Raw genomic sequence first — 12738 nt, 5'->3', positions numbered from 1 at the left:
TTTAGAATGATCATTAAGCTTAGTAGCAGCCTCACATACACATTCAGTTAAGCTAGTCAAACCATCAAATTCCTTCCATAAAGAATCAAGTTTATTATAATAATCAGAAAGAGACGAACCATTCTGTTTTAAAGTATTAATTTGTTGATGGATATTGAAAACTACAGATCCATCAGCCTTATTATAAGTTTCAAACAATTCATCCCAAATATCCTTAGCTTTATCAGAGTAAACATGACTAGCATAAATGGATTCAGAAATAGACCCTAAAATCCAATTGCATACAACAACATTAACACGTTCCCATTTAGAGGTTTTAGAGATATTAGTGTTTTCAAGAGTTAAAGTTCCATCCACAAAACCCAACTTATTCCTAGCCTTCAGACCTCTAGACATGGCACTACGCCATAACCGATAATTTTCATTTCCAGTCAGTTTAATGGTTATGATTGAGGCTACAGCATAATCAGAAGGATGAACATATAAAGGATCATCAAAATCGGCAATAGTACAATCTTTAGGAGTACCACTGCCTTCAGGAGTATCTCCTGCCATTCTAAATCACAAGGAACACAAGGAACACACAGAAAAGATAGAGAATACACAACACACAGAACAGGTAATAAACCCTGTGTTGACTTAAGTCCAGATGGTCACCACAGTATGTCGGGGTCCAAGACAGTCAACCACAGAGTCAAAGAAACAGCCAAGAAACAAACACAATATATGCGAAAATAAAGAAGGAAAATAAAAGAACAAGAACACCCTCACAGTGCTATAGAAGGCGATGTTGTTTTTTTGTTTTTTTTTCTTCTCAAATCGACTCCCTAAATCCGTTCCCTACAAGGGTTTATCGGTGATGAAATCCGACCCCAAGAGGATTATTTCAGATAAGGGATTAATCGATAGTTTTCAGAGCGTATTTCTTTTTGTTCAAACTTGTAGTCACAACGACAAGAAGATGAGAGGAAGCGCCAATTTGCAAGACAAATCCAAAAAATCTCGCAGTACCAGGATCCAAAAAACAAACTAAGGTAAATAGAGAAAGAACCCTAGATCAAACAGATTTAACAGAAAACAAAACCAAAAAATAAAGGAATCGGTATACCTTTTTTAAAATCGTTGAGAACGAAGATCACCAAACGACGATCAGCCAACCAAGCCGTCTGGATCAAAGAACATGAGCCTTAGAGCTCTGATACCATGTTGAAATTACACAAAATATTTTTCCCAACATCTTCATTTCTTATATCAATTTAGGACAAAGAAACATAAGGTTTTCACGTACTTACAACTGAAACCTCACTACAAAACCCTAATCTACTCTCATTCAACTACACTCAATCCTAATCTAAAACAGATTATACGAATAGGAACATCTGAATTTTAATCTATCATCATAACAACACAAGATCAGAGAGAAGTAGAAAACACGAACAACGAAAGAAGAGAAAACCCTAGATCTATCTCTCAAGCTGAAAACTCTCATCTGCCACATATCTTCTCTCTCTCTTCTTTTATATCTCCGCGTCAAGTATATGGATCAACCCGACGGATCAACCCGACTATAACAAAAGATCCGCGTATCCTTCCCTGCATTTACATTCTAAACCCTGCTATAAATACTTTTAACATAATAACCCCTTTAAGAAAAAACAAATAAATATAAGATTGAAATATTCTTCCACTATTTTCAACAGAAATTGCAAGATCTCCTGATGGAATTGTTATTTCTCGAGACAATATGTCTTAGATCTTCTTCAAGATACTGGCATGTTGGCATCTAAACATGTATCATACCCCATGGATCCTCGACACAAGACATCTAGTTTTGATGGTGATCCGCTATCTGATCCTTCTCAATACAGACGGTTAGTTGGTCGTCTATTATATCTCACCATAACTAGACCTGACATAGCATATGTTGTTCATCGTCTAAGTCAGTTTATTTATGCACCAAAAATACCTCATCAACAAGCTGCTCAAGATTTATTAAGGTTTTTAAAAGGAAATCCAGGCCAAGATTTATTCATTTCCTTCAAACCTTCATTACAACTCAAAGCCGTTAACGATTCAGATTGGGCCGGATGCATTGACACCCGAAGATCCGTCATAGGTTTTTGTGTTTTTCTCGGTGATTCTTTGATTTCGTGGAAATCCAAAATACAAACAACTGTCTCAAGAAGCTCCACAGAAGCTGGATACAGGGCATTAGGATCTGTGACTAGTGAAGTAATTTGGTTAAGACAATTACTTCGTGATTTGGTATTCATTCTAATCACCCAACACTAGTCTTCTGTGATAATAACTCTGCAATGCAATTAGCAGTGAATCCCGTCTTCCATGAGAGGACGAAGCATATAGAAATAGACTGTCATTTCATCTGAGATAAAAATTGTTGATTGCACCATCAAGCTCATGCCAATTCATACTTCCAACCAACTAGCTGACATTTTCACAAAGCCCCTACCTAATTCAAAAATGGCTCCTATTTTATCCAAGATGTCGCTTAAAAACATTTTAAGCATTCATCTTAGGGGGCATATATTTGGGACTCACATATATGATAGTTAACTATTTAGTTAAACTGTGCCGTTTCTTATTTGTACAGAGTTAGTAAAATTATTTAGGTGCAAGTTAACAACAATGATGCATTTTAATCTTTGTATATAATCCTTGTCTGTAGCTTCATTGATAATAAATGAGAGATTACAGGTTTATTCTCCATCATGTTATTTTGTTCTAAATGTAAAAAGATGGTCAAACGAGATCAATAAAGCCTAGTGGTTGATGCATATATAATGTTTTAGAGTGATGATTGTGTAAGAACATGTTTTTAACATCAAGTTTGATGTATTGTCCTAATGCTAGAGACTACATGGTTGAGGATTGTGCTGATATCGTGGGTTTGTCTACCAGACTATAAGTTTCATTGCATTCAATCCCTAATTGTTGACTGTGGCTGTTAGCGACGATGCGAACCTTGTATCGACTAATAGAGTCATCAATATGATGTTTATGTTAACATAACCATATGCAATGAACGACATTGACACTTACAGGTCTAGGAACAAGCACCCTTGCATTATTTCTAATAAGCACATTATACTTTATTTTTTAGACCTATCTCCTAAAAATCAGGAACTAAACTAAGAACTCTTTTAGAAGCAACAAATATGAACATCATTGGTATGTTCATTTTCCACCCAACCATCTTAGTTGCACTCTCTTTTGGTATGTTCATCTTTTGATTCAATAAAAGATTGTTAAACAAGAATTTTTGAAGATATTGAGTCGTCTTTCAAACCAAGTGATTCGAAGCACCATATGGTAGGTTGTGTTTATTTGTTTTGGAAGGTTATTCGATTGGAATGAGCTTCATCGGTGTTTAATGAGATTTTTTCAAATTTTATATTGAATAAAATCTTGTTTCTATATTTGAATGAAATTTATTTTTTCATAATTTGATGAGATTTGTTTCTCATATTTTGATATCCAAGGGCTTCATGTTGTTCAAATTGTCAGGCTCTTCTTCCGCATACACGTTAAAATTTCATGAGGCACTTAATGGGCTCCAATCTTACTTATAGACTGCGATTTTGTCATGGGCCTAACCATGAGTCCATAGTATTTAAGGTTTAGAAAAAAATATCATTTTTGTACAATATTGTATTTGTAGGATCTGCAATTTTGCTTATGGATTGTGATTTTGTCACGAGCCTAGCCAATGAGCCATGGTATTTAAGGTTTGTAAAAAAAATATCATTTTTATACAAGGAGAATTATATAAGTGTTTAATACATGACATATAAATTAGACATTTATATAATGTTACCGCAGATGAGGCAGAAAAAAAAGACCAGACTATATATCATTTATTTTAATTTTCTGATTATTTTTATAAAAAAAAAAATGACTACTCTATGTATATAAAGCAAGTAAATAATAATTAACCTAAACAAATGGAAAATTGTTAAAATAAATAGATAAACAGAAGAATCTGGAATCAACCAGGGCGGAAAAGAAAGGAAAAAGAAAAACAAGTTTGACAAAATTTAAACCGACTGTTTCTTTCTCTAGCACGTTCCATCCCTAGAAACTTGACAATTGCCATATCTTAAGAGGTAAGAACATTCTGGAAATACAAGCTTTACCCTTTATAAAACCACCCAGCTACCATTCCTCCTCCTCATCAAGAAGAAAAAAAAAAAGCTATTAGTGATATCGTGCAAACTATTTGTGTAATATTCGTCTATTCAAACTGTTTTTTGGTGGGTGATCGGAAATATGTCGGGGAAAGGTGAAGGACCGGCGATTGGTATTGATTTAGGAACGACTTACTCATGCGTCGGTGTTTGGCAGCATGATCGTGTCGAGATCATTGCTAATGATCAGGGAAACAGGACGACGCCGTCTTATGTTGCTTTTACGGACACCGAGCGTCTTATCGGGGATGCCGCCAAGAATCAGGTGGCCATGAATCCAACAAACACTGTTTTCGGTATGCTCTCTTTCTCCCTCGCTGATGTCTTGAAGAATTATCTGTAATTTTTAACTTTAAGTTTGAAAAATGAAATCACTATGTGTTATCATCTGTCTTTTGGTAAATTCTATTCAATAGTGGAATTGGATGTTTAAAATTGATGTCGACAAGTGTTTGGCTCAAATCTCTAAGCATCAAACTTGAAACGTATGCCATTGTCCATTGAAGATGTTGTTTTTGTAAATTATTTTTTGAAAGGAGTGTGGATGATGGTGGTTTTTTAAAGATTCTGGATTTTTAGTTAATTTTGAGCTTTTTCAAGTCTAATTGAGTGAATTCATTGTGATCTCTGCAGATGCTAAGCGTTTAATCGGGAGAAGATTCTCTGATCCATCGGTGCAAAGTGACATGAAGCATTGGCCGTTTAAAGTCGTCCCCGGCGCCGGCGACAAACCCATGATTGTCGTCAACTACAAGGGAGAAGAGAAGCAATTCTCTGCTGAAGAAATCTCTTCCATGGTTTTAATCAAGATGAAAGAAATCGCTGAAGCCTACCTAGGCATCACCATCAAGAACGCGGTGGTTACCGTCCCTGCATACTTCAACGACTCTCAGCGACAGGCCACCAAGGACGCCGGTGTCATCTCTGGTCTTAACGTCATGAGAATCATCAACGAGCCAACTGCAGCTGCCATTGCTTATGGGCTCGACAAGAAGGCTGCCAGTGTTGGCGAGAAGAACGTGCTGATTTTTGACTTGGGTGGTGGCACTTTTGATGTCTCTCTTCTCACCATTGAAGAGGGCATCTTCGAGGTGAAGTCGACTGCCGGAGATACTCATCTGGGCGGGGAAGATTTCGATAACAGGATGGTGAACCACTTCGTTCAGGAGTTCAAGAGGAAGAACAAGAAAGATATTAGTGGAAACGCAAGAGCTTTGAGGAGATTAAGAACCGCTTGTGAAAGAGCAAAGAGGACTCTTTCATCAACAGCTCAAACCACAATCGAAATTGATTCTCTATATGAAGGAATCGATTTCTACTCGACAATCACCCGTGCAAGATTCGAAGAATTGAACATGGATTTGTTCAGAAAGTGTATGGATCCAGTTGAGAAGTGCTTGAGGGACGCGAAGATGGACAAGAGCAACGTCCACGACGTGGTTCTCGTGGGTGGGTCGACCCGGATCCCTAAAGTTCAACAACTGTTGCAGGATTTTTTCAACGGGAAAGATCTCTGTAAGAGCATCAACCCAGATGAAGCGGTGGCTTATGGTGCTGCAGTTCAGGCCGCCATTTTAAGCGGTGAGGGAAACGAAAAAGTTCAGGATCTGCTTCTTCTCGATGTCACCCCTCTGTCTCTAGGGCTTGAAACCGCTGGTGGTGTTATGACGGTATTGATACCCAGAAACACCACCATTCCGACCAAGAAAGAGCAGGTGTTTTCTACTTACTCTGACAATCAACCAGGAGTTTTGATTCAGGTTTACGAAGGCGAAAGAACACGAACTAAAGACAACAATTTGCTCGGAAAATTCGAGTTATCTGGCATCCCGCCTGCTCCCCGTGGTGTTCCACAGATCACCGTCTGTTTCGACATTGATGCTAACGGGATTTTGAATGTGTCGGCTGAAGATAAAACGACAGGGCAGAAGAACAAGATCACGATTACAAATGATAAAGGAAGGCTGTCGAAGGAGGAGATAGAGAAGATGGTGCAGGAAGCGGAGAAATATAAGGCGGAGGATGAAGAACACAAGAAGAAGGTGGAAGCGAAGAACACGTTGGAGAACTATGCGTATAACATGAGGAACACTATTAAAGATGAGAAGATTAGCTCAAAGCTGGCGGCGGATGACAGGAAGAAGGTGGAGGATGCGGTGGAGGAGGCGATCCACTGGTTGGATGGGAACCAGCTGGCGGAGGTTGATGAGTTTGAGGATAAGATGAAGGAGCTTGAAGGGATATGTAATCCGATTATTGCAAAGATGTATCAGGGCGGTGCAGGTGGGCCGGATATGGGTGGAGGTATGGAGGATGACGGACCTTCCGCCGGTGGTGGCGCTGGACCCAAGATTGAAGAGGTGGATTAAGAGTAATCGAAAATGGTGAGATGAATGTAGGATAATGGGTTTTGGTGTATTAGGAAGACAGTAGCAGTTTGGTTGTTGTGGTGTAGAGGGTTATGAATTATGAAGTTATGATCTCTAATAAAAGTTTTGTCTATTTTAATGAACATTGTCAAATGTCAAACTTTTGTTTGTAAATTCCTATCCTTCTAAAATTTTGGTTCTTTACTCTACGATATTCACTTTTCTATCATGGTATAAAAACAATAGCTACTAGCTAGAACATGGAGATCGACCAAAAGTGGATTCGTTTCGATGAAACCTTGTCCAAACTTTTCTGTTTTAAGTTTTTCATATGCCCTTTCGACATAAAACTCCTTAAGTTTTGTAATTTTTGTAGGTTTTGTTCCTGATCATAAAAACTCTTTAATTTTTGTAATTTTTATTGGTTTTGCTTTTGCAGTGATTTTGATCATAAAAACTCTTTAATTTTTGTAATTTTTATTGGTTTTGCTTTTGCAGTGATTTTAGATGCGTTAAAACCCAAAAATTTTAAACTTTTTTTTTTTTTTTTTTTTTTTTTGCCATTTAGCTCACCAGGTTGGACTATTTGGAAGTGTTTATTTCCGACATTATTATTTCGGATATTATTATTATTACATGGGTTTAATTAAAAAAAATAAATATAAAATTTTAATAATTTGAAAAGTTTGAATTTATAAGAAAAATAAAAAAATTTTGAATTATTAAAATTAATGAAATTTTAATGTATTGATTACATTACATATATAAATTTTTTATAATAAATACTTTACATATATATTACCTTACACATTAAATTTAGAATTTTAATTTAATAAAATAAAAAATACAATAAAATGACAAGTGGAAAATAAAAAATTTAAAATTTTTTAAAAATATTATGTGTTCAAATGAATGAGAAAATGATATGTGGTAAAAAAACTTTCATTTATTATAGTAGATAGGAACCATGTTTTCCCAATGTAGGATTTTGATTAAAAGATGTGTGAAAAGCTAAGTTGCACGGAAACGGATACGGAACGGATACGAGAAACGACAAAACTCAAAAATTCAAGATACGGATACGGGCACAGATACGACAATATAAAAATATGAAAAAACATATATATATTAAAAAAATCCAAAAAATGTAAAGTTTAAACTCCAAAAGTACTAAATATTTTAAAAGTAACTAATTATCAATAATCAAATCATTTTCAAAGTCGGGTTCATCTAGTGAGAGATCTGCAAACTCCAAAAACCCGACGTCTTCCATTGAATCAAAAGCATCTCCACCCACATCCCACATCTTTACATCATCTTTCGGAGTCCTTGACAAAAGTCGGAGATTATTGTGGACGTAAACCAAGTCTTGAGCACGACTTGTAGTCAACTTGTTCCTTTTAAGCGAGTGAATAAATGCGAAAGTACTCTAATTACGCTCAGCACAAGAAGAAGAACTAGGTTGTCCAAGTAATCTAAAAGCCAAAATCTGGAGAAAAGGAGTTTAAGCACCAAAGTTAACCCACCAATTCTTGGGTTCCATAGTAGCCATCTTTGAAATGCTTGTTAAATCTTCAAAAGGACCACTCTTCATTGAAAACATCGCATACTCATCAAGGGCTCTGCCATACTCATCACCATTAGGAAACAACCTTCGAAAACATTTCATCCTTTTCTTGTGAAATTTCTCCATCCCTATGTGGAGCGCATCTTGTAGAATCCTCCATTAACCATGCATCACTATAATATCCACAAACATCAAAAAGTTAAAATATAAATATATAATACAAATCAAGTGTATAATCTAAAATCTTATACCTTGGATGTAAAGAGTGAGCTAAACAATGTAGGGGAGTGTTATTCTTCGCCCATCGAGCCACTAAAATACGATGCACAACGTCGTAAAAACAACTTATTTGAGATGTCAGACGTTTTTCTTTCTTGTAGATCTCAATCTTGACTTTCTCAATCATAGAATCCCACATCTCATAGACCAAGTGTAAACATGGCTTGTCAGTGTCACAAGCTCTAATCATCTCATATATAGGTCCAGTGAAACTAAGAATATATGTTATTTTATCCCACCAATCATCATCCAAAATATATTCTTTCACAGTGTTTGCTTTCTCAGTGTCATCTAATCTATAAGAAGACCATTCTTCGCTTATGACCATAGCTTGAAGACCCTTTTTGATAAGTTTTAATCTCTTAAGCATCACAATGATGGAGGCAAAGCGAGTGTCAGCAACAGAAAGCAACCTAAGAGGAGTAAACTTGGTGAAAATCGAGAGCCTCATGTTATGGTTCATGATGAAATTTTTTATTGCAAATGCCTCTTCGTGAACTTCTTTTATCCAACGACACTGTTCGTATGTTAGTTCATTTGTTTCCACATTCCTTGGTGAAAAAATGTTCTTCAAAGCAAGATTAAGTGTATGAACAACACATGGTGTCCAATAAATATGAGGAAACTGACTCTCTATAATCTCTCCAGCCGCCTTACAATTTGCTGCATTATCAGTAATTATTTGCACAACATTTTCATGACCAATTTCATTGATGACTTCCTTCATTAATTCGGCAATAAAAAATCTATCTTTCACTTCCCCAAAACAATTCACTGCCTTTAGAAACAAAGGACCGTTACATGAGGTAGCCATGAAGTTGATTAGAGGTTTTCTTGTAGGATCACTCCAGCCATCACTCACAATAGTCACACCTTTTTCTTTCCATGTAAACCTAAGCGGCTCCAATAGCTTGTGAACATTATCTTTTTCTTTTTGTAGTAATGTTGTTCTTAGCTTATTATAACCAGGAGGTACATAACCATCAATTTTGTTGTTAGCAGCAAACTGAAAAGCCCTGACATAGTGTGGATTTCTTGCAAGATTAAAAGGTAAACCTCCGGTATAAAACATTCTAGCTATTTCTTGATCCAGTTGGTCCCTAATTTCAACACCAAAAGCTCTTTCAATAGGTGTTGAAATACCTTTTCTTTTCTTAAATCCAACACCAGCTTCACATGGCAACTAGACTTCTTTTGCTTGTGACTCGGTTTTCTTCTTTTCATATGCATCTTCTAATTGTGTCATGTTAAGTTTGTCAGCTGTTGTTGCTTTCTTGCAAATAGAAATCCCGGTACCTATATTAAACAACATAACAACATTGACATTCTCAATTACACAACATGAAAAAAAGAAGGTCATCATTGACATTATAAATTCAATTACATTACATTAATCAAAACAAGAAAGTGAATAAAAAACCTCTTATTTATTTGACTTTACCATTGTTCTTGAATAAATAGTTCTATTGAATAACATGAATCAAAAGTGCAACAAATACATGAATCAAAACAAAAATAACATGAATAAAAAGTGCAATAGTTCAATACTTCAATACAATAACATGAATAAAAAATTACAACAAATACATGAATGATTGTTGCCAACAAATACATAAATTTGCAGCCTCTTATTAGTTATTTCATTACAATTGTTAATGAATCAATAGTTCAATACTTCAATACAATAACATGAATAAAAAATTACAACAAATACATGAATGATGAATCAAAACAAAAATCGCAGCCTCTAATTTTTTTTCTTTACAATTTTTCATGAATCAATACAATAAGTCAATAACATAAATCGAAAATTACATAGACACACACACTAACTTGAATAATAGATTACCTTTTATGCCAAGCAAATGTGCTCTAACTCTAGAATATGATCCTTGTTGGGTTTCACTGCAAACATTACACTTGAACTTCCAACATCCTCCTGCTCCAGCAAGTTTATCGAGTTTAGTCACAAAGTCCCACAATGGAGGTTGGTCTACTGATGTAGATGATCCTTGTGTTTCTTGTTCTTGAGAAGAAGCCATAATAATCGAATTGGTGAGTGGTGAATGTGTGAATGAGTATTGAATTTTTTTTCTTATTCTTGGCTTCTTGATCGACAACACAGAGAGGTAATAAAAAAAACTATAAAAGTCGATGATCACCAATGAAAAGATTACGCAGCAGCCTTACGTTTACAAACTTCTAAATTCTAATTGACTAATTGACTAATTGTAGGGTAATAGCATTAGCAACCGATATATGACTAAGCCCATTCTCTATTTCTGCGTATTAAAAGCCCATGCAAATAATTAAAAAAGAAAGGGGGGGGGGGGGGGGGGGGGGGGAACGTGAATGAAACGTGGGAGAAACGTTTCAGGGAATACCGCTACTTGCCGGAAACGTTTCCCGGCCGTTTCACCGAAGTTTCCGTTTCCTATGCGTTTCAGATACGGGAGCGGCTACTCATCTGGTGTTTCCATACATCGTAGGTGAAAATAGTCTACAATATATATTTTATTGATTTGTTTATTAAAATATAGATTATTTATATAGTAGAAGTATTTTTGCGTTTATATCCGATCTTTACAATCCGTACTAAAAAAAGATCAACTTTGTAAATACCTAATGAAGAAAGATTAAAACTTTGTGAATAACCAATAAAGAAAAATCAAAACGTATTAAAGTCTTAATACCTAATTAGAAAGATCAACAAATATTTATGATGTACATACCGAATGAAAAAAGATCATTTTTTTGTAAATACCTTGTTGATTATTGGATATGGTAGTTGTTTCTGAAGTTGACCTAAGTGGAAGAATGGGATAGCTGAATTAACACCAATGGGTTCACGTTCCACTCCACCTGGATCAATAGCAGATAAAGGTGCATTAGGGTTAGCAGAGAAAAGCGAGAACTTTGGTTGATCTTGAGCACTTCACCGATTTCTTGACCACTCCCTTGTACTCACATGGTGGGTCCTCCCCATGGCGGCAACAACCATTGGATGCCAAATAATTAGGTCATAAAGTTCACCTTCATTAACACCAACCGGTAACTAAAATAGAAACACAAATGTTACAATATTCATGTTAAAAAAAAGACTATAAAAACATCGTTTTATAAATTGTTTTAGGAATGATGGATGACAAACATGTTTTAATTCAAAATCCCCGAGAGTGGGATAATGAAATATTGTTGAAGTTTCATCCAAAATTGAATGTTGATTGGGAGAATAGAAGATGAAATCGCTCACTTCTGATGTGTAGACCACCTCCGATTAACCGTGAAAATAGGTGACTGCTACTGAAAAGAAACATCATTATCCTAATTTCATGAAATCAAATAAGTGTGTTCCAAAAACTGATTTTTCATATGGACCAAATCAAAGCTAACAAAAGAAGATGTGAATGTAACTTACTCCATGGATGTGTAATTCACTTCTATTGCCTTTTGTGTCTGATGCCTCTACAAATCGTATAAAATTATTAGTGTGTGATCTCGCAACACGTTCAAATTAATATATGGCATTGAAATCACATAACACATAATGATGTTATATATATGGATACTTAGGAATCAAGGTAACTAACCTGTGACTTTTGGATTTTTTATTATTCCTTTTTGGAATTTCATTATTTTCGTTGGAGAGAATACTCTAAAAAAACGACTGTGAAACATTACATAGCAGAGTCAAGCAGTTAGATTGAATACGTTAGAAGTCTACATTTGTAAACGAAATAAGTTTAACGAATTTTAGTTTTTTTGGGCTTAATGTAACAACAAAAACTATTACAATGGTATTTAGAGAAGAAAACCCAAGGTAAAAGAACATTCCTTCAAGTACCAAACGAAATCGGAACACACACACGAATGGGGTGTCTCGATCTTGAGCCTTGTAAAAGTCCAGAAAAAAATGGAAAGTATTATGTGTAGTCATATAATGAATTCAGTTTAAGAGGAAAAGTTTTTTTTAAAAAAATTCAAGTAAGAATTATGAGACTATTGCATACCCTTGACACCCAAATGTAAAAGTTTAGAAAAAAAAATGAGGCAAACAGATGGCGTGCACAATTGTTGTAAAGAGAAACTTTCTTCATTTTTTATGAAAATATGATTTTTTTTTTTTTTTTTTAATTGGAACTTTTACCTAGGATGTTGGGGAAGTGGTTGTGTTAAACATTCCCTATTATTTTTGTATATATGTATTGTACAAGAAATAATATTAAAATATGGATCTATATGGATATATATAAAATATTCCTGATTATTTTTGCATTCAAGCCCATGAAATGAAAAGAAATACCAAAAAAAAAAAAAA

The 12738-nt window shown here is 35.2% G+C and overlaps 2 protein-coding genes across 2 annotated transcripts; one reads left to right on the top strand and one right to left on the bottom strand.

Moving 5' to 3' along the window:
• The first annotated feature begins 4128 nt into the window (after positions 1-4128).
• LOC145008866 (heat shock cognate 70 kDa protein 2-like) lies at positions 4129-6717 on the top strand. The gene is made up of 2 exons (XM_078967492.1): positions 4129-4501; positions 4839-6717. The coding sequence occupies exons 1-2, from the start codon at positions 4288-4290 to the stop codon at positions 6572-6574; spliced, it is 1950 nt and encodes a 649-aa protein (XP_078823618.1). The 5' UTR covers positions 4129-4287; the 3' UTR covers positions 6575-6717.
• A 1046-nt stretch (positions 6718-7763) lies between these two features.
• On the bottom strand, positions 7764-9492 carry LOC145009895 (uncharacterized). The gene is made up of 3 exons (XM_078968518.1): positions 8393-9492; positions 8227-8314; positions 7764-8003 (listed from the first exon to the last, which is right to left on the bottom strand). Exons 1-3 carry the CDS (start codon positions 9490-9492, stop codon positions 7764-7766), a joined length of 1428 nt encoding a protein of 475 aa, XP_078824644.1.
• Between the last annotated feature and the right edge of the window lie 3246 nt (positions 9493-12738).

The sequence above is a fragment of the Lactuca saligna genome, chromosome 8 (assembly GCF_052625555.1).
Source record: "Lactuca saligna cultivar CGN05327 chromosome 8, ASM5262555v1, whole genome shotgun sequence".
Classification (NCBI taxonomy): domain Eukaryota; kingdom Viridiplantae; phylum Streptophyta; class Magnoliopsida; order Asterales; family Asteraceae; genus Lactuca; species Lactuca saligna.
This window is presented reverse-complemented; position numbering and strand designations above follow the sequence as displayed.